Consider the following 19,985-nt stretch of genomic DNA (forward strand, 5'->3'; position numbering starts at 1 on the left):
ATGCACTAACTATATTCAAGTGCTATGTAAACTTGCATTCATGTACTGTGATGCAAATAGGTTTTCTGTAGAAAATTGATTCTCCATGCTAAACTGTCTTTTGTTTTTGCATCCATAACATACCTAGAGTCATAACCTCCTTCAGTTTGCTCTTAGTAGTGTAGTTCTTGCTTCTTCCAGCTCATGGAATCCTCCGCATGTACCTTTATTTTCTGCTGCATCAGGGCAGGGGCAAAAATAATTTCCCTTTCTGTGGAATAAGTGGTAGTTTGTTTATCTCTAGATGAAGACGTCTGTCTGTCCACCTATCTATCTTTCTATTCATCTATCACATTAGTATCATTCATGCTTAATAATCCTGATTGTAGAAGACATAGATCTCAATGTATCATTTCAATCTTCTCCATCAGATTAGGAACGTATGCAGATCAGAGTAAGAATTATTGCTGTTGTGTGGAAGCAGTGATAGATTTTTTTACTGTGCTTTCCATACAGAGACTGCCAACCCCCAGCCATCCTAACCCCACATTTACTTCATCAATTCTTGTGTCTGCTAATGCTGACTCTATACTGTTTGGCAGCCTCCATTAAGAATGGTTTGCCGCACAATATTAACAGGCAGTGAAGCTTTGTGCTGATAGATAAAGCACGGTGTAAAACCTGATTGGAATCAATCAGAGTAATCGTCTGGATGTGTGGTGGTTAATAGGAAATGTCCTGCATATTATTGGCTGTTTTATATAGCTAACGGATTAGCTTTCTGCTGCCTATTGTGGCTCACATCCTCTCCTGAGCCACTGGGGGAGGTGATGAATCTGCAGGGCTGCACAGGAGGCACTGTGCATCCTGCTTCAATCTAGAAGACATGGGACTTGGAGAAGAGCCCTGTGCTTTATATTTGCTTCCTTTATGGCCACTGCTAATAAGTGGATGAGGGGCAACTGTCAGCCTATTGCACACCTAAGCTTGGACTTTAGAATGAAATATGCAGCAGAGACCAAGAGCAACACTGAAGTAAAAGTTCTCTGAGTTCTGATTTGCTTCAGACTCGTGCAATTAAACACGAGCTCAGATCCTCTCAGGTCAGCCCCATGTCTCCCACAGTTGATCTACCAGACTGTGTTGGTCTCTCTGCAGAGACACATGGGTTAGGAAAAATTTCTTTACTCAGAGGGTTGTGAGTCTTCCTAGTCACCCTCCATGTAGCAGCTGTGGATTCCCAACTGCTGAATACTGAGAGAGGATGCTTGGATAGGCCCAGCGATTTAATGAAGAGTGGGCTTGCTTAGAACAGTTCTTCCTGGGCATATTCTGCTTGCTGAAGACTCTCTGCTTTTTGACCTAACACACGAATTCATCCTTTTTTGCAACTGTTTTGGTACACTTATTGAAATATGTAGAATAAATTCCAACTATGCCATCCCAAAACACAGGGAAGTATCACTTGCATTTCACAAGGAAGGGACTCACTCTTGCCCAAGGTCATGAGAATGCCTTTAATTTAAATTCAGAGCTAGACATTTCTGCATGCCTGGTAGAGAGCTTTCTTACAGAGCTACTGATGCTGGCTCTTCAGGCAGGAAGAGAGGGAGGAGGGCTTTGGCTGGGAGAGGCCAGCTCCCCTTGGTGGTCAGAGCCTTGGGTACTATTTGAAGTGCAGCGGGCTGGTATCCTAATGAAAGAGCTTTTCAAGCACTCATTTCTCTCCTTGGTGAGTAGAATATTATTAACCTTTAAGGCAAAATTATATTTCATGCCTCTGGGAAGCAGTAACATTTTACCAAGCTGCACCGGGGAATCAGGTAAACAATGTTAACTCTCTCCAGCCCCATTTCAGTGCCATTTCAGGGCGGTTATGTGTGTAAACCCTGTCAAACTGCTGACTAGAGGTCTGTGCTCAGGAACCTGTTGTTGCTGGAGATCAGCTTTCACCTACTGTAATTCAGCCTGTTCATCCTAACATCTCTGTTCAGTAACTGGCATTCAATTGAACCCATGGTGCTGGTATTCATCCTGGTGGTGATGGGTTGATAGTTGAACTAGATTATCTTAATGGACTTTTCCAACCTTAATGATTCTGCGATGCTATGATTCAAAGCTAAAATTTCTACATGTCTCTTTTGCCATTTCCCGTTTCCAGGTAGCAGCTGGGCAGTGGGCCTGGCTTTTGATAGCTGAAGGCAGGATTTGTTGTGAGTCAAGCCATAGAACGCCATACAATGCCCTGCAGTGTAATATCTCATACCATTGTTGACAAAACTGCTATAAATGTGGTCCTGGAGGTTGCAGCTTTGATAGCTAAAGGCCTTAAGCAAGTCCCATCTTGCACTTCAACGGTATATGAGATCACTATATACCAAAAACAGACTTAAAGACCTGCAGTTTTAGGTGTTAGGGTGAAACACACTGGTGCCAGATGTGAACTCCTCCATGCATACATGTGTGCATTGCACAAGACCTTACTTCCTGGAGAAGAAAAACCAACCAACCGAAAAAAAAAAACAATTGAAGAAAACTAAAAAGTGAGAGTTTCCCTTCCTTTTAGGAGGAAGTTTTTCTCTCAGAGCGTGGTGACACATTGGTAAAGGTTGCCCAAGGAGGTTGTGGATCCATGAAGGCATTAAAAGCCAGGCTGGATGTGGCTCTGGGCAGCCTGGTCTGGTGGTTGGCAACCCTGGACATAGCAGGGGGTTGAAACTAGATGATCTTTGAGGCCCTTTTCATAGAATCATAGAATCATAGAATGGCCTGGGTTGAAAAGCACCACAACGATCATCTAGTTTGAACCCCCCTGCTGTGTGCAGGGTTACCAATCACCAGACCAAGATGCCCAGAGCCATTCAACCCAGGCCATTCTATGATTCTGTGATGATTCTATGATCCTTCTTTTTCTTCCTTTTCAAGGAAAACAAAACAAAACAAAAAAAGCCAACACTTTTCTTTCTTTTTTACTGTAACTTCCAAATTGTGTTTTTGATTGGGTTCCCAATGCCAAGCACGATGGGTCAGGCAGTCGGGGGTAGTGAGGGAACTACGAATTGCTGAAGCCTTGGCAAGGAGAATGCAAAAACTACAATCCAAGGACAAAATCAACACCTTAGGTGGAAAATTAAATCAATGATGCAGTGTAAGCCAGAAAGCAAGCGATGCAACAGCAGCAAAGTTGGCTTCCAAATTGAAATGTGTTTGCTGGGGATTGTCCATCGGCTTGGGGAGTTATTATTTCCATTTCTCTAGTTATGAATTAATTTCTAGAGAACATAATCATCCTCTCCCTTCTCCCCTTCACAGCCCCCTCTTCCCTTCTCCTTCTAATTTTCCACTTGACTGGGGATTCTCTGACAGTGAAAATTCAGGCTGGCTTAGAGGAGGTCCATGCAAGCTGCTCCATTAGAGTGAATAATCTCATTGGAACCAGTGGCTTGAATAATAACACCTTCACCTCATGCGCTGCATGGGATTCAAATGATACTTAATGCCCCAAGCTGCAGGGACCACTAGGGCAGGGGAAAGGTTGGGCTGGAGGCTGCACCAAGCTCCGTTTTTCTCCCAGCTCTGCCAGCCTAGCCATGCTCCTGAGGATACATCTGCAGTCTGAGATAAACACAGTCCAAGCTTCCTCCTCAGCTGAGATGTTTGCACCTTCAGGAGCAGATACAGCCTGAGCTTGGCTGCTCTGCAACAAGGAAGGACTGGGATTGAGCTGTACCTTAGTGCTGAAGGCTTTTGCTGTCCCAATGGGTCAGGGATGAGTGAGGATGAGTATGCCGTAGCATGTCCCACCAGCTGATGTCCTGACTTCTGCCTTCCCTAAGCAAGTCGTGCGGTTTGGAGCGGGATGTTTTAGGTCATGGGGCTTAATCTGCTTCAGTCTATTGACAAAACTGCCCTTTACATCCAAAACATAGACACCAATCATAGACCTTTCTATTCCATCATCTCCATGCATACAGAGAATAAGCCCACCTCTAGCTCCAGCCGGGCTGCCTCAAAAAGTCCTCCTCCTCATCTATAATCCACCTGATAGCACAAACACAGCATGTGCTCTGTTTCTTCTTCCTTTTCTGTTCCTCAGTGTCCAGTACCAAGGTACTTTCCAACTGCAATTAAAACCTTGAGTCCTGAACCAACCAATAAGATGAATGGCTTGAACGCAGGACTGTGGTTGAATATTAGTGGGTTGATCCTAAAGGACACCATAGGAGAGCAAGTCCCTCTTGCTCTTGATGGACATGGCTGAACTCTTCTTATTAATTACTATGTTGATGTGTCTTACATGGAGGCATAAAAGCTGACTCCACAAATAAACACTTGAATTTTCACCTTTTCCAGCCCTTTCCCCTCATGCAGCCACATTGGATCCACACTATCATGACTCTGCAGCCTATGTTGGAGCATTGCTATGCACTATCACAGATAGCAATAACTTCTGGGTGACACATAACACAGTGTCCACCTTGTGCACCCAACAGCCCCACAATTGCCCAGAGGAACACCATGCAAGTTTTCTCCAGAAACTATTCAATTTTAAAGGGAAAGAAACTAGGAAAATAGGTAAGTGCAGGAGTTGGACACCTGGAATGTATAATAAATGGCTCTATTGCTATGCATCTGACAAGCCAGCCTGCTGGAGGTCATTCATACTGCCACAGCAATTTGTCATTGTTTATCCCATCCCTTCCAGCCATGCACAGAAGAGGGGAAATTGATAGATCACATGCTGACAGCCTTTTCCTTGCTGCTGGAGCATTAGCTGAGAGTCCCAACAGCTCAGGAAGGCTTTGCTATGCCTTGTGGTGTGAAGGAGTCTCAGTGGGGTGTGTTGGACCATGCTAGGAGCTTCTCATGTTTTAGAGGTATAAAGACCTCCTTTTGGCTGAAGCAACAGAGTGATAAGGCAGGGATCATTTATGTGGTGGCCTGAAGTCTTGGTCCTCTCACTTCTTAGGGGTTATCTCTTGGTGGAGCCCATAAAACTCACTTCACAGCCAGCTTGCTTGCTTTGCTGGGAAGGAAACCATTGTGGCTGGAGCTCAAGCTGCTTCATATGGCTTTTAGTGTTCAGGAGGGAGAAGTTGCGTATGTGAAAAGGAACTGAACTTGTTCTCTGACTTTTTGGCTGGAGCAGGCCTAGTCAGAGAGAAGGGCAGTGAGACTGAGGTTAGAAACCTTCCCACTCTCTTTTTCTTCTTACTACTCTGCCCCCAAATTCTCTTTCATAGTGCACAGCAAGAAGGAACTGAGCTCTGAAAGTCATAATGAGGCATATCTGGAGTAGGGCTTTTATTGTTATTTGTGCCAACGTTGGGGTGAAATGCTATTTTAGGTAGTTGGGAAGAAATGCCTTTAACAAAAAACAATGATGGGTTGACAACTGCCATGCGAACACATTTTCTCTTTGATTTACGACTTCTGAGATTGTTAACTTGGCTTTACATCCATCTCAGTCCGTGCTTATTCATTGCTCCAAAAAAAGCCAAATGCCCTGGAGATAGATAGGGAACTTCAGGGATGGTCTGGATACAGCGAGCCTGCATGGGTACCTGTCTCCTCCAGGCAGCAAATCCCATCACAAGGACTTCCCATCACAGTGAGAAAACAAATTGCAAGCTGTCCCCCATCCCCAGTCTCCCCAGTGAAGCTAACTCTCAATGCAGAGTGCTTGTCCCTTTCAACCTGAGCCACGGGGCAGACAGAAAATTCCCTTTTGAGGTTTGTATGGTAACTCAGTGTCATTCTCTCTGTGCTACCCTGTGTTTTTTCAAGCTGCTGATAGTACTGCTGCAGAGCATGGGGAAGAATTGTGCCCAGAGGGAAGAACAGTCTCTACTAGCAGCAAATACCAGAACTCCAGCACACGTCACTCTCTGTTGGCTCTGCTGCCAGAGGCATGGCAGATGGATGGATGCACATGGGCAGGAGGAAGAGGGAAGGGAAAGAGCTAAAGAGTGACGTCAAAGAGGAGATGTTGATGAAGGTTGAAAGGAACAGGAGGGAGAGACTCATTTGGGAAGCTCTGTGTGGTCTCGGATCCACTGCAGCATTCTGGGTAGGGCTGTTTGGGTTGAAGGGTTCCTAGTGCTATGGGAATAGGCAAACAGTGTTGATGTTCAGATGGTCCATTCCATGAAAATGTTTCCTTTCTTTTCACCATGCTTCCCCAAGTCAGGACAGCAGATGCTAGCAGTTAAAGAGCAATGAAGTCACATGCTGACTGAATCTGGCTGTGATTCAGTATCTGCATAAATGGGGAATCCCTTACAGTGTGCATCCCATGGTTCCCCAAACCTCTCTGCAAAACTCCTTGGACGCAGATGATGTGCTTCTTCTTTGCAATTTTCCTGCCCCGTTTACTGTTCAAGCAGGAAGGCTGAAGTGGGACCAGACCCTCCCAGATTTCACTTAGGACTCCTGGGTCTTGCTGTGATCTTGGCATAGGTTCACAGGGAAGCCCACTGATTTGGATTAGCCCCGCTCTCTGCTGGTATTGAGAGAAACACTTCAGATCTCACCATTATGGAGGCTTATGCAATTCCCATCATCTTCACCAGCAGATACTTGGCATTTAGTCTGTGGTGATAGGGAAAAGATGGAGATGCTGGGTAGCTGAGCTCTCATAAAGATGTTCCCAAACGTATGAGTCAGGCCACGAACAAAGAGCTTCAGCCCCTTTGAACAAATTATTTGCATCAGCCCTTGCTGAGGAGAGCTCGTAAGAACGAGGGATAGCGTAGGTGTTATCTACCTAGGTTCTGGGGAAGACACTCACAAATATTATTAACATGAATAGGAAGCACCATGATAGGATGCTCTCTGGGAAAAGTAATTTTGTTCATTAATTACTTGCCTTATCTAGCAACGTTGTTCCCTTTCTCTCACTTTCTTCTTTTTTAATTTTCTTTAAAATGACTGTAAGTGAATTCAGTGCTGGGAAAGTTATTTTCCTGCCTCCTCAGAGGCAGAAGGAGAGCTTGTATTACTCAGGTAGCCTTCAACTGAATCTTCAGGGGCTTTTCTATCTTTATTTGAAGCCCACTCTTTTAACGAGCAGATGGCAAAGACTGCTGCTGACAAAGTGTTGTGATTTTTTTTTCTTACAGCCCTCCTCGGTGCTCTGCACTGCACAGTTCATATGCCTTTGGCTTGAGTCCTGCCTGCCACGTGTGGTTTTGTGCTCTGAGCTCTGCCTGCTGCCTTCAGCTTCCAGGCTTGTGTTATGCCTGGTTAGTTCTGAAACAAAGGAGTCAGAGGTCTGTGATTTAAGAGACTGCATAGCAGGGTCTCTGCATCTTCTGAGATGGTCTTTCCTTATGTCTTTGACCTTTGCAAGACGTTGGAAAGGGTCAGTGAATGAAGGCAGGTGATACTTGTGCTCCCAGATGTCAAATACACGTGTTGGTTGGCCCAGAGAACAGCTTTCTTTCCAGCATGGTTGCTGCTAGTCCCTGCTTCAAGGCAATCTGCAGTGTTAGGTGGGAATCAGCAAATGCTAGAACTCCTTAGGGCAACCCAGCTTCATGGCATGGATTTCATTAGAAACTGAACACAATGAAATTCATCTAGACCTGCCCAAGCTGAAAATGCCACTTTCACCTCTAATCGAGGCTCACCTGGAGTCCTATCTCCAACCCAGAGTTGTTCAGCCCCAGCCACTGAGTGATGCTGCAGAGCTTTGGAGCACCTTATTTTGAGGAGTTTTTGAACATGACAGCAGCCACATGGCTGGGAGGGGAGGAACTGTGCTTTTGTGTAATGCTAAGCAGGACCAGCTGAGGGATCTATGTCCACATCACCTTCTGCAGATCCCCTCCCTCATTTCCACACTGCTCCCCCAGTGCCAGCAAACAATTTCCAATTATTCCTAGGACAAAAGCTCCAAGTTTCCAGGGATTTGCATGTGAAATGCTCCTGTTCATCTCAGGCTTGAATGAGCCATCAAAATGCTCATCAGGAATCTCTCCTACAGGCACACACACATGTGTACACAAAAATCATTCAACTGTGGCTGCACCCCAGCGGCGTGTGAGCTGGTGTGGTCCTTGGGCCACCTCTGAACCAGTGACTTTTGTTCACAGGCTGGGGACTGTGGAGCACGTTGTGCTCTGTTGGCCAACCCAAGGACCCCCCAGGCAAGATTAGTGGGGATAAGATAATCTCCATCTTTGGAAATTTGGGGAGGGGAAGGAGAAACATTACTAAATCCCCCAAAGCAAGGGGAGGGATGCTGGTTATTGAGTGCATGGCTTTGTAGGGTGGGAGGTGGAGGAGAAAATCCCTTGCATCCACGCCCCTTGGGGCACCCGGGGTGGGCTTACTCAATTGCTGTGATAGAGGGAGGAGCCCACCTGGGGACAGAGATAACGGGCGGGTGGTGGAATTGCTGTTCTGCAGCATAAGCCGGGCGAGTTATCAGGGCAGAAACTCGGCATCTATTACCATGCATTAGAATAGATTAGCAGGCAGAGCAATTAGCATCCTCACTCTATTTGGCCAAGTGACAGGCGGGTAGGAGGCATGTGGGGAAGAGTCAGCTTTGGCACGGAGGCCAAACTGCTGCCCAAGGACAGAGGAGACTTCAGTCTTTTGCCCCAGGGCTGTCCCTGCTGGGCTATGAGCCAGACTCCAAAAGGAGCAGGGATGAGAGTGAGCCTTGGTTGTTGTTCTGAAACTTTTTGTGGTTCATAGTCCCTGGAACACTGTCCATGGAAGATGCAGAGCCCTGAAGGGCAGATTTCAGCTTCCTGATTGCAGTTGCCTTTTCAAATCTTCTTATGCAGGTCTCTTTCTGAGAGTCCACAACCCTCTAGGGCCTCAAACATATGATTAAAAACACAATGACAGCCACAGCACTGCTTTGGCTTTTCCAGGCTGCCCCAAATCCTTTCTCCCTCTTCACTCATACTCATATTTGATGCCCAAAAAGCATCTTGGAGAAGATAGCCTGTTGGTGATTAGGGCCAGAGCATGCAACAAGGGTCCAATGCCTTCCTCAGTCTTCTAAATCACATAATCCCTCTGTGGCTCATTTCTACATCTAAGAAATTAGAGCAGTAGCCCTACTCCTACTCTGTTGTACTTTCCAGGGATGTACCAGACCACATCCAGGCTGTGTTGAGCTCAGCAGGACCCTGGATGCAGATGAATTTACTGGGAAAGCTTCCCTTCTTCTCACTGCCAGGACAGGTTTCCTAGGAATGATTCTTTCCATGATTTCAGCTCTGTTTTATCTTTCTTTTCCTGCAGCATCTCCTGCCTTTTTGTCCCAAATGGCGTATCCAGAGGAATTGATAAAATTTAACTCTTTTATGCTGGGGAGAGCTGAATTTCAGCTATCCTCTAGCAGGGATGGAGGGCAACCCAGAGGCCAGAAAGAATACACAGGGAGGGATGACTGTTCACCACTTCACCACGTAAAGTTTAAGGTCAGTTATGTCTGTGTTTCGACATTTATGGCATTCCTATTCTTAGGACCCCGAGGGAACCTGGAAATGTCAAAACATTGCTAAAACTGACCTTAAACTTTACATGTTAGTGGGACTGAATCTCCTTCCTTTTCTCGACTCCAGCCAGAAAATTGCTTTGGCTCCAGCAGAGAGAAAGGCAAATTTCAGCTTCTCCCTCCTTCCCCAGTCTTGCTTCCCTCTTGTGATAAAGTGATCCCAAGAAATGCTAAGCCAACTATACATGTTGGTGAGACTTCCACTGAAATGTGTATTACCTCCGAAGGTCTCTTTAATTGTTCTGTTCCTGTCTCGTCCTTCTTTCCAGCGAGGAAAACAAAAACCTTTCCCCTAATAAAAATGAAGCTGTCATATTGCATCCTATCCTGGAACAGGGGGACTGAGAAGCTTGATTCTGACCACCGTATAGCCTGAATAAGCCGAGCCACTTCAGCTTCACACTTCTCTGTGTCCTGCAGCCTCCTATTCCCAGTGCTGGCTGCAAATGCCATTGGGAGACTTTGCACTTGGCTTCCACTGAGCTCCCTCTGCTGACCACCCTCTAAAAGGCATCACAGACCTGATGATCTTTGAGAAGACACCTCCTCCAGCAAAGAATTTGGGCAGGAGGTCCTGGACACTGGCAGGACATCAAAGTTAGCAGCCTATGCTCATCCGAGTAATCATAGAATCATAGGATAATTTAATATCCTGAGTTGGAAAGGACCCACAGGAATCACTGAGTCCAGCTTCTGGCTCCACACAGCACCACCCAAAAGTCAAACCCTATATCTGAGGACATCTCTGGTTACTCTTCAACAGCTTTATGTCCTGCTTATGTTATGGCATCCAAATGTGCACCCAGTACTAGAAGTGAGGCCACACCAGTGCAGAGCAGACTGGCGCTACCCCTTCCTTACCTAGCAGTGTTGTGCCTGCTGCATGACCTTCTACCACAAGCTGCCTGCTTTGGTGCAGAGAAAGGAAAATACGAGGTGATGTGGTGATGCTAAAAGTCTCCTCACTGCCCCCCAGGCTCTGCAGAGTGTTCAACACACGTCAGATTAAAAATATTGGCATTGTACAAGACTGAAGGTTTTGAGAAATAGAGATCTTTTCTGTTATCTCATTTTGGAGGAGGTGCCTCTTCTCCTCTGGAGCAAAGAGAGTTGTTACTGGGCCATACCTGCTCCCCTTGCAAGATTTCAGGTTCCCAGTTTCTCAGTCTGTGCTGAACTGGATATGTGGGAGTTTCCATACTTCAACCCTTTCCAACAACTTACAGGTGCATTCTGCATTGCTTTGGAATTTGACTGGACTGGGAAATCTCAGATTTCTCTTTGGAGAAGAAATGATGGAAGAAGTGAGAGATCATTTCCTCTTGCTCTGTCTTTCTCCAAGACAACTGGGTCCATCTGGGCTTCTCAGAAATGGAGGGAGGTCTTCAAATTGAGACCTAAGTAAGATTTCCTTGAATGTTTCCCTTGATCTCCTCTGTCCTCCTCCATGGGAATTTTCCTTTAATGTATTAAAGGATCATAGAATCATTTGACCTGAAACGGACCCTTAAAGGCCATCTAGTCCAACTCCTCTGCAGTGAACAGGGACACTTAGAGCTAGATCAGGTGCTCAGAGTCCCATTCAGTCTGACCTTGAATGTTTCCAGAGACGGGGAATCCACCACCTCTCAGGGCAACGTGTTTCAGTACCTTACCACTCTTACTGTAAAAAAATTTCCCTTATATCCATTTTAAATCTCTCATATTTTTTTAGTGCACCTGGTAAGGAGACCACTTGTGACAGTAGAGGGGTTGGAGTGCTTGTGGCTATGGCTGCAGGGGTCTTCACATTGGTCCAGCACACCTATGTCCTCATGAAGAGTGTGGGATGTGCATGATGGTTCCCTTGTCCTCACCTTTCTGCCCAGGCCCGTATTCTTTTTCCTCATATCTTATTTTATGTTGGATTGAGCATGTGGAGATTAAGAGGCGTATGACAATCCCGGTAATAAGATTCCAAGCAGACAGACAACCTGAGAAGAGGAGAAGACAGGACCAAAGGATGACAGGAGGAGATGAAGACACATGTGAAAGGTGTAGATAAATGCTTCCCAGATGAAAATAAAGAGGATGGAGGAGTGGGACAGAGGCAACATCTCCACCTTGCACACTCAACATCATAACAAAAAACAAAGACTAGGATGGGGAATTGCTGAAAGGAAACAAATGTGGATGCCAGCATGGAGCCTGTGCCCCAGCAAACTGTCCCATGCTGCCCCTATGGCTGGTCCTAGCTGATGTGAGTGGGATCTGCATTGGCGTCTGGATGTCACCTACCACTGTTGAGTTCACCAGCACTAGGGGGGGAAGGTGTAAGGAAAAGGTGTGTGTGATTATTCTGTCCAGGGGTGAGTGAATTTGTCCCCTGAAGGAAATGTCACTGTTTGGAATCAGAAAAGGAAGCTGAAATGTCAAAACCTTTTGCAAAACAGTGATGCCCACAAATTATCTGTTTGGAGGTGGTAGCAAGGTGTCATTTAGGTTCAGCTGAGCAAATACAAGCCACTGAACTCTTAGTGCTGCTATCCCACCGTTGGCATCAAGTACAGATGCTTTGTGTTCCTCTTTTTCCCTGTGAGTCCACCTCCCTGGCCACATTATGAGTCTTGCAATGCAACAGCAACCTAAAGACAGCCACTGCCCATCAAATTGTGAGGCTTCCACAAAGAGAAATAATTTGTTTGAATTTCATTGCTGGGAATTCTTGTGGTTGTTGTTGTTGTTGTTGTTGTTGTTTTCTTCTTTAATAATAACATGTTTATCTTTTTTCTGGATAAAACAATCTATAGTGTGCTAACTGCAGTCTGTAAAAAAAAAAAAAGCAAAATATCTCTGAGTAGCAATTCCTGATCAGATTCAATCATAACTCATTTGTCTAGAGTTGTTTTTAATTGGCAAAATTGCAGATCAGCCTTTTCTGCTGTCAGAAATCTAATATTGTTTTTTTGTCTCGTATTCGAAAAGTTGAGTGTTTCAGTCTGTTTCTAAAAACTTTAAAATAAAGGCAAAATAAAGGAAAACAGAAAATCAAGATTGTGTCCTCTATCAGCAGCTAAAGATTAAATGAGAAAGGCTCCGTCAGGAGTATAGGCTGATTTTCTGACTGCACTATTTCCTCCTCCCAACCACAAAAAAAGAAAAAGAGAGAGCAAAAAAAAATCCCACCTTATGGAAGCTTCCTCCTTGGCTTTCTCCTCCCAGGACTATCTATCTCTGTCTATTTTGTCCACTCAGGGTGTCAATTAGTTTGGTCTCCAGCAGATCTGACTGATGCTGTGAATTAGCAGAACTCCCCACCTCGCCTCAAGGATTTGTGGCCCCAGGACACAACGCAGCACCAGCACCGAGCAGCTGAGCACTGCGCATCCCATAAGCCCAAATGAGAAGAGAAACTCACTGCATGATCTTACAAGGGCTTTATAGGTTGCAGAAAATAATTACCACCAGAGAGGCCAGCGGTAAGGGCCATCCTGCCTTTTAAATGCATTTAGTTTCTCATAATAGGTGATACAGAAGACTGGCTTGCTGGCAGTATGGGTATGAAGGATTAGCCCACAACTCAGAGGAATGGGAAGAAGTTTGTCCCATTGTAAACCTGAATGGAGGTCTGGACACCTTGGTCTGTAGAGCAGCACTGGTGCAGTGTGTCTCCCTTGTGGTGCAAGAAATAGGTTGGCAGAGCTACACTCTGGATCTGGATCAGCATCTAAACACCCTGTTTTGGAAGGGGAGATTGCATCAACACCATTCCTCTAGTTTCCCTCTGCTTACCCAAAGCAAAGCTCAGCATTGCAGCCATTTCAGTCAGTGGTAGGATGGAGAGATGGACAAGAAGCAGAAGGAACAGAGAAGAACTATCTCCCCTAGAGGTTTTTGTCTCACCACACTGCTCTCATGAGGGTTGGCCTCAGCCAGCACTTCTTGGCACTACTCTTTCCATGTACCCTTCTCTCTGCAGTCAGCATCTTTTCCCCAGTTTTCTCCCTGTTCTTAGCTCCTACACAGTCAGAAAAGCTCTTCTTACTGTTTCTGTCATCTCTGAACCAAGCTCCATCCCCAGCAGATGTTGTGATCTCATCCACTTCTTCACGATGAGCTGAGGTCCCATAAGGTGTGAATGGCAAAGACACAATCTTAAGGTGGGAGAGAGATGTATGAGAGAAACTCTGGAGGGTAACCTGATAGGACGGAGATGATAGTCTGTAGAACTGTACAGGGACAGTTCAGCAAGTATAAGAACTCCACTACATTGGGCATGGAGGAAACAAAGACATAGCCCAGAAGAGGCCAGGATGAAAAACAAAGATTATGGGTTTTTGGTTGTTCATTCTTTGTGTGCTGTGTGATCTTTTGTTGTTTGTCTTGTTGTGTTTGTTTTTTCCCTACATCTGATCAGTTAAGATGTGTCTTCACTGAGAGGCGGAGGCAGGTGAAAGCATGCATATGACTTGCATGCCTTCTGCTAGGTTGGCAACCCTTCAGCAGCGTGATCTGTTTTCCATGCTCTGCACAGGGTAAACAAAGAGCTTGCAAATGGATGAGTACCCCTCTTGACTCTTCTTCTGTCTGGTGTATCCAGGTGCATGGAACTTAAACGATAGGATTACTTCTTCTAATTCTGGACACTTAGGGCGAAACCTGGAGGTGGTGAGGTGAATCTACCTATCAAGGTAGAAGAGCCATTGACATCTCATTGCAGAGGTAGAATAACACCTCTGCCAATGCAGCAAGTATTTGCAGAATATGGTCCTGGAATGTTGTTTTAGATTCCGGATGATCAAACTGGGATTTAATTGCCATCCCTAACTGAAGTCTTCATGGCATTCTCAAGAAACCTGGGATTTGCTTGGCTATCTGACATGTATGCATCTATACTTCCCTTTCCTGTCTCTGAATGGGAATGTTTCAACCTCACAGAGGTGCTGTGAAGATTAATTAGCTCCAGGCAAAGCCCTCTGAGATCCTCGGATGAGAGATGCTATAGGAGTGCAAAGTATTAATTTAACATTATTAAAATAATTGGTTAGAGGGTAGTGAACAGAGGGTTGGTGTTAGCAGTATTTACTCTTAATGGGAGATGAGGAGGAAATAATACTCCTCATGGTTCAGTGGTAGAACCAGTTTCTTAGTGTTTGCACTAATGGTTTAGGCAGCAGCAGGACACTTGCAATTGTTAAAGATGCAGCTGATATGAAATAGCAGGTGTTATTAAGATATACAGAGAAGTGTCATGTCTATACCGTAATCTTATGCAAATAAGTTCAGGAATGGAATATGCTCTTTTAGATGTATTAAGTGTAATGTGATGCTACTGGGTGGGAGTTATGCACCAGCTAATTATAGCATGAATAGCACTGAATTAGGTTGTATGGCAGTGGAAAGTGATCTCAGCGTATTGACAGAGCCAGCACGTTGGAGTTACTGATATTTTATTAAAGAGAAGCAATTATTGGCAGTACAAGATATTTTTCGACAGAAGCAGCAATAGAGAGGGCAACAGATGCAGCAGTTGAGAGCACAGCTCTCTTTTTGGACTACAGTGGCCCCTTTGGGCAGCTGCCTTAGTGGTCAGGTGCTTTGCTGCATTTGCTTTGGTATCTCATCTGACTCCATTCGGGGATTGAAGAGATCAATGTCAGAAGACAATCATTTCCTCTGCACATGCTGAAACAATTTTCCCTGCTGTTTTCCCTGACTCTTGTGGGAGAATGTAATGTTGACAAAGGGGACAGACTCTTTAGCAGGGTCCGTGGTGATAGGACAAGGGGAAATGGTTTCAAACTAAAAGAGAGGAGATTTAGAATGGAAATAAGGAAAAAAGATATTTATGATAAGGGTGGTGAGGCACTGGAACGGTTGCCCAGATATGTGGTAGATGCTCTGTCTCTGGATACACTCAAGGTCAGGCTGGACAGGGCTCTGAGAACCTGATCAAGCTGTAGTGTCCCTATTCATAGCAGGGAGTTGGACTAGGTGACCTTTAAAGGTCCCTTCCAACTCAAATGATTCTATGATTTATGGCAGTGCAGAAGACAGGAGAGAAAGGTTGCTTTATGCCTTTTCCTGCCCCACGTACTCCAGCTTAGGATTGATGAGGTGGTTCAGGAAAGGGGAGATGGGTTTAACCATGTGCAAAAGACTCTGGAGAAGAGCCTCAGTCACTCCTTCCTGCATGCTCTGAGCTGCAGAACCCACTGGCAGGTGGCATTATGCCTTCAGTCTTGATTTAGGCAGCAGCTGGGGTCAGTTACCTGCAATCAATTATGCTGCTGGCTCAGGGAGAGGATCTGTGATGCTTATTTGAAGGTTTGAATCCCACCAGTTACTCAAAGCCAGGCTTGGTTTGGCTCTGTGTGGCACAGCTCCCTCATCACCACATTTAGGCATCAGGCACAGCCAGGTGGTTTGGCTTTGTTTTCTTTCTTTTATCTTTTGTTTTAAATTGAGACATTTCACTGGGAAAGTCAGACAGTTAAAGTCAAATGTTATGAAGTGGCAGAACTGAGGTCACCCATGGAAAAAAGAAATAATAATGTGTGATCCTGTAATTAAAGTCTGGCTTGCAGAGTGTCAGCGCAGGGAGCAGATTTAAGAATGCAGAAGCTACTCTCAATCTGCCAGAACCTAATTCCTGAGAGCCTGACACTGCAACCTTATCTTTATGCTAAAACCAGGCTTAGTTTGAGGCAGTTTTTCATCATTTCATTATTTGGATTGTAATACACCTTTCAACAGATGTCAGGGCTGTAAGACGCATCAGTCTAAGTGAGGCTTTGGTCTGAAGAGTTTCATCTCTTTAACGTCTATGAGCAGTAAACAGCAGGATAAGATTTTGATTGGTCTTGATAAGGTCTTTGAGAGACATCATTTAGTGGGCATGATGGTGATGGTTGGACTTGATGATCTTAGTGGTCTTTTCCAACCTTAGTGATTCTATGATTATTGTATTGAAGCTCCATGGTGGGGCTGGGAAGACAAACCAAGCTCCTTGGAGCTTGACCCGGACCAATGTGTTGTCCTCCTTTGCAAAGATGCTGGATGCTTTTGCGACTGCTTGTGCTGCTGCACTTGAACTGTTCATTTACTTTTAGAAAATCCAGATGTTTCTGTCACACTGCAGTTGGGAGGGAGTTGGGCTTCTTGGAGAACTTAGGCTCTTGTGCTTTGACACCAAACCCCAAACAAGTTTCCATCTGAGCTATTCTCAGGAGATTTCCTATGCCCCACGGAGCTTTAATGGGATTGCTGTGCCTATTTGTTTTACAGAAGTGCTTGCCAAATTCTCAGGTCAGCGTTTTGCTGTGGCTTTCATTCCGTGATAGGGGACTTACAGCAGTTAATCTCCTATCCATCCAGCCCTCTGGAGACTGCGCATTTAAAACTCCTGATCCAGCATGCGGCAGCACTAAAGGACACTTAATGGAATGAATGCTCACAGGGAGCTGCAGTGCTGCTCTTGCTCTCTTATATCTGCAAAGCAAACCAAGAGCTTGCTGAGAACGGCAGAGATCTCTTTATGGTTCCTGCCACTGGAAACACACAACTTTACCATAAAGATGGAGCAAAATGAATTTTAAATTGAGACTTTCATTTTATCTAGTGTCATTTGCTAGAGAGAAGCTAAGCCCTAAAGTTTAAGGCCAGACTCCAAGCTTTGTAACATTCAGAGTCTGCCATATGCTGGATTTGTTTCACATGTGTTGCCTTAGATTCCTGCCTGCAAATCCCTGTGCATAGAGGTGCAACCTCTGCTCTCAGAAGAAAGCACGGTGAGGGGTGATCATGGAGCTAATCCTCCACCAAATCCTCTGTGCTTGCAACTAAAACTCCAAAGTCTGAGAGTGGGTGAATAATTTAACATCTGCACTTAGTCTTTATAGCTGATTTTAATGGGGGGTAATAGCACTGCTAATAATGAAATCTATTGCAGACACCCTGTGCAAGTCCATAACATTAGCTTAATGGCAAAAGGTAATTGGCATGCAGTTGGAGCTGTCCTTTTGTATTAACCCTGTGGATTTTTAGGCAGATATCCTCCTTGAAGCAGTGGCCTTAGCAGCACATGTTGAGTGCAATGCAGATGTATTTTACTCCAAGTAAATGCAAACGTGGATTGAGGTGGGACACACCACTGCCAGTTCACATTGCTGCCTTGTGACTACTCCTGGCAGAAAAGATGAGAGATGGTGACCGCACTTTCAGCACTCGTGGCAAAGAATGAGCAATTTTAGGGACTTCTGCTGAAGTGCCATGCACCCATCTCATTGCCATTCACTGGGAATTTTTTCAGATTCAACCATGGGAACTTCTCATCAGGTGTTTTCAAACCAGATGCCAAAGAAACCTCTATTTGCTAGGAACCACCTTAGTTCCTTGGCAGTGGGTTGGAGAGCTGCTCCTTCTCAGCAGTGATACCAGCAGCTCAAAAGTATCACAAATTTGCAGTATCCTTAGAAGGATCGAAGAACATAGACTATGTACAGCCAGTCTATAAAGACATTCATCCCTCCATAAGATGTATCACTGCCTCTGGATGGTGCAGTTTTCAGGACTCCTGGTTCTCCCAGACCTGCTGCATGGGTTACCAGCAGAGATCATCCGAACTGAGGGATGGGGCTTTCACCTACACCCTTCCTATCATCATGGTGTCCTTACCACAGCTTGCTGAGATACACCATGGCTTTTAGAATCATAAAATCGTAGAATCATTGAATGGCTTATGTTGAAAGGGACCTCAAAGATCGTCTAGTTCCAACCTCATCTAGCTGCCAACCACTAAATCAACCACTAGATCAGGTTGCCCAGGGTCCCATCCAACCTGGATTTAAACACCTCCAGGGATGGCACATCCAAACCATCTCTGGGCAGCCTGTTCCAGCATTCAAGTCATAGTGTTCCAGGATGATTTTGAAGGCTTTCCAACCATTGCAGTCCCAAAGGGAAAAGTGTTGACTTTCCATCAGAAATGATTGCTTCTCCCTTGTCCTCCCTGTCCCAGCCTGACTTCAGGTTAACCCTGTCCATCTCTTTTCCTGTTTGCTCAGGTGCACAAGGAAGGAGCGGTGTGAGCGCTCCAGCGAGCCTCGGAGATTCGCCTCGGAGATGAAGCAGTGTGTCCGGCTGACCGTGCATCCCAACAACATCTCTGTCTCCCAGTACAATGTATTGGTAAGGAATGTTGTCACTGACCCCTTCAGGTTTAATCTGCTCATACGGTCTGATAGACCCAGATATGTGCAATCTGGATTCAGCAGGATTGGGAAGGGCTGGCAGTGTGATGAAAAGATGCTCCACAGTCCGTTAAGTTCCCCGATGTCTTGCTTGGCACAGTGAAATATTTACCATGGGAAGGCATTCAGTCCCTGGTTATCCTGGTTAGAAGTGTGGAAAGAGACTTCCCTTTTTGCTGTGAGGAGCTGAGGACAGGTGTGATGGGACTACATGCTCTGCAAGTGCTCTGAGTGCACAGTGAGGTTGTCTACTTCCTTGGGAGAGGGATTTGTGAATGACAGGGAATAGAATTTAAGCAAGGGACACTGTCACAGTTAGAATTGACCTTCTAGAAAGAGGACAAGTGAGGACTATCATGAATTATTTCAATAAACTTCAAGTCTGCCAAGTCATTTGAGCAAGCATAATTAGCACATGACTTTCCTCAGCACAAAGTTTAGCCTTGATGCCCTAGAGCTACTGAAGACAGCAGCCAATGTAGCCACGCAGTGATTGCTGGCAGACAAGTAGATCCTGATCTTTATCTAGACATAAAGCAAGAAATCTCTGTGGAAGTTCTAACTAGCTTATCATTTCTCTCCTTACTCATAACAGCAGTACCTTACATGGCGAATTCCCAGTATTCCCCAAGAAGGAGAAGAGATCCATTTTATCCAGGTTATAAGGGCTCTGTCCTTTTGAGCATACTAGTTTGGGCTGGAATTGAAGTGATAATTGAAGACCAAGAGCTCCGTATCTGGCTAAGCTGTTGACTGGTCCCAGGCTCTGAAAGGTCTTGCTGAAGGTGTAGCTGCCCGATATCTTCTAGGTGATAGTTGTTGGAGTACTAGGGTATCTTCAGTGATAATAAAATCAACCTTTCAAAGCCTGCATGTCCATTCATTACTGCTTTGTTTCAGCCTCTTAACTTTGCTATGACTTTACTTTCCGAGGCTTCAAACAAAATTGATCTGAGACATCTTAAGTCCTTTGTTCTTCTGGGAGTTCAAGGTTCCTTTTTCTTATTCTCTCAGTAGTTTTTGAATTCTTTTATGTTGGGATAAATCCTGGGGGACTAGCTGGCTCAGGGTGATTGAAACTGATAACAGAATAAAAGAGTTTTGCCTCTGGATTACTCTGGCAGGGCAATTCAACCCCGAGCTTCTAACATCAGTTGCCATTGTCTAACTGTTACCCAGTTATCTGGGAAACATTGCCATGGGAATCTCATCCCAGACCTGTTTAGACTGGTGTCCCAGCTCATCCACCATCACCA

At 45.2% G+C, this 19,985-nt stretch overlaps 1 protein-coding gene across 2 annotated transcripts in view; it reads left to right on the top strand.

Moving 5' to 3' along the window:
- PLXNA4 (plexin A4) overlaps window positions 1-19,985 on the top strand; it is a 429,864-nt gene that overhangs the window by 300,132 nt on the left and 109,747 nt on the right. For both annotated transcript variants that reach the window (XM_003201828.4, XM_019614671.2), the window contains one exon: window positions 18,544-18,667. In XM_003201828.4, coding sequence (XP_003201876.2) covers window positions 18,544-18,667 — 124 coding nt within the window. The remainder of the gene's footprint in view (window positions 1-18,543; window positions 18,668-19,985) is intronic.

Source organism: Meleagris gallopavo, chromosome 1 (assembly GCF_000146605.3).
Source record: "Meleagris gallopavo isolate NT-WF06-2002-E0010 breed Aviagen turkey brand Nicholas breeding stock chromosome 1, Turkey_5.1, whole genome shotgun sequence".
NCBI classification, from domain to species: domain Eukaryota; kingdom Metazoa; phylum Chordata; class Aves; order Galliformes; family Phasianidae; genus Meleagris; species Meleagris gallopavo.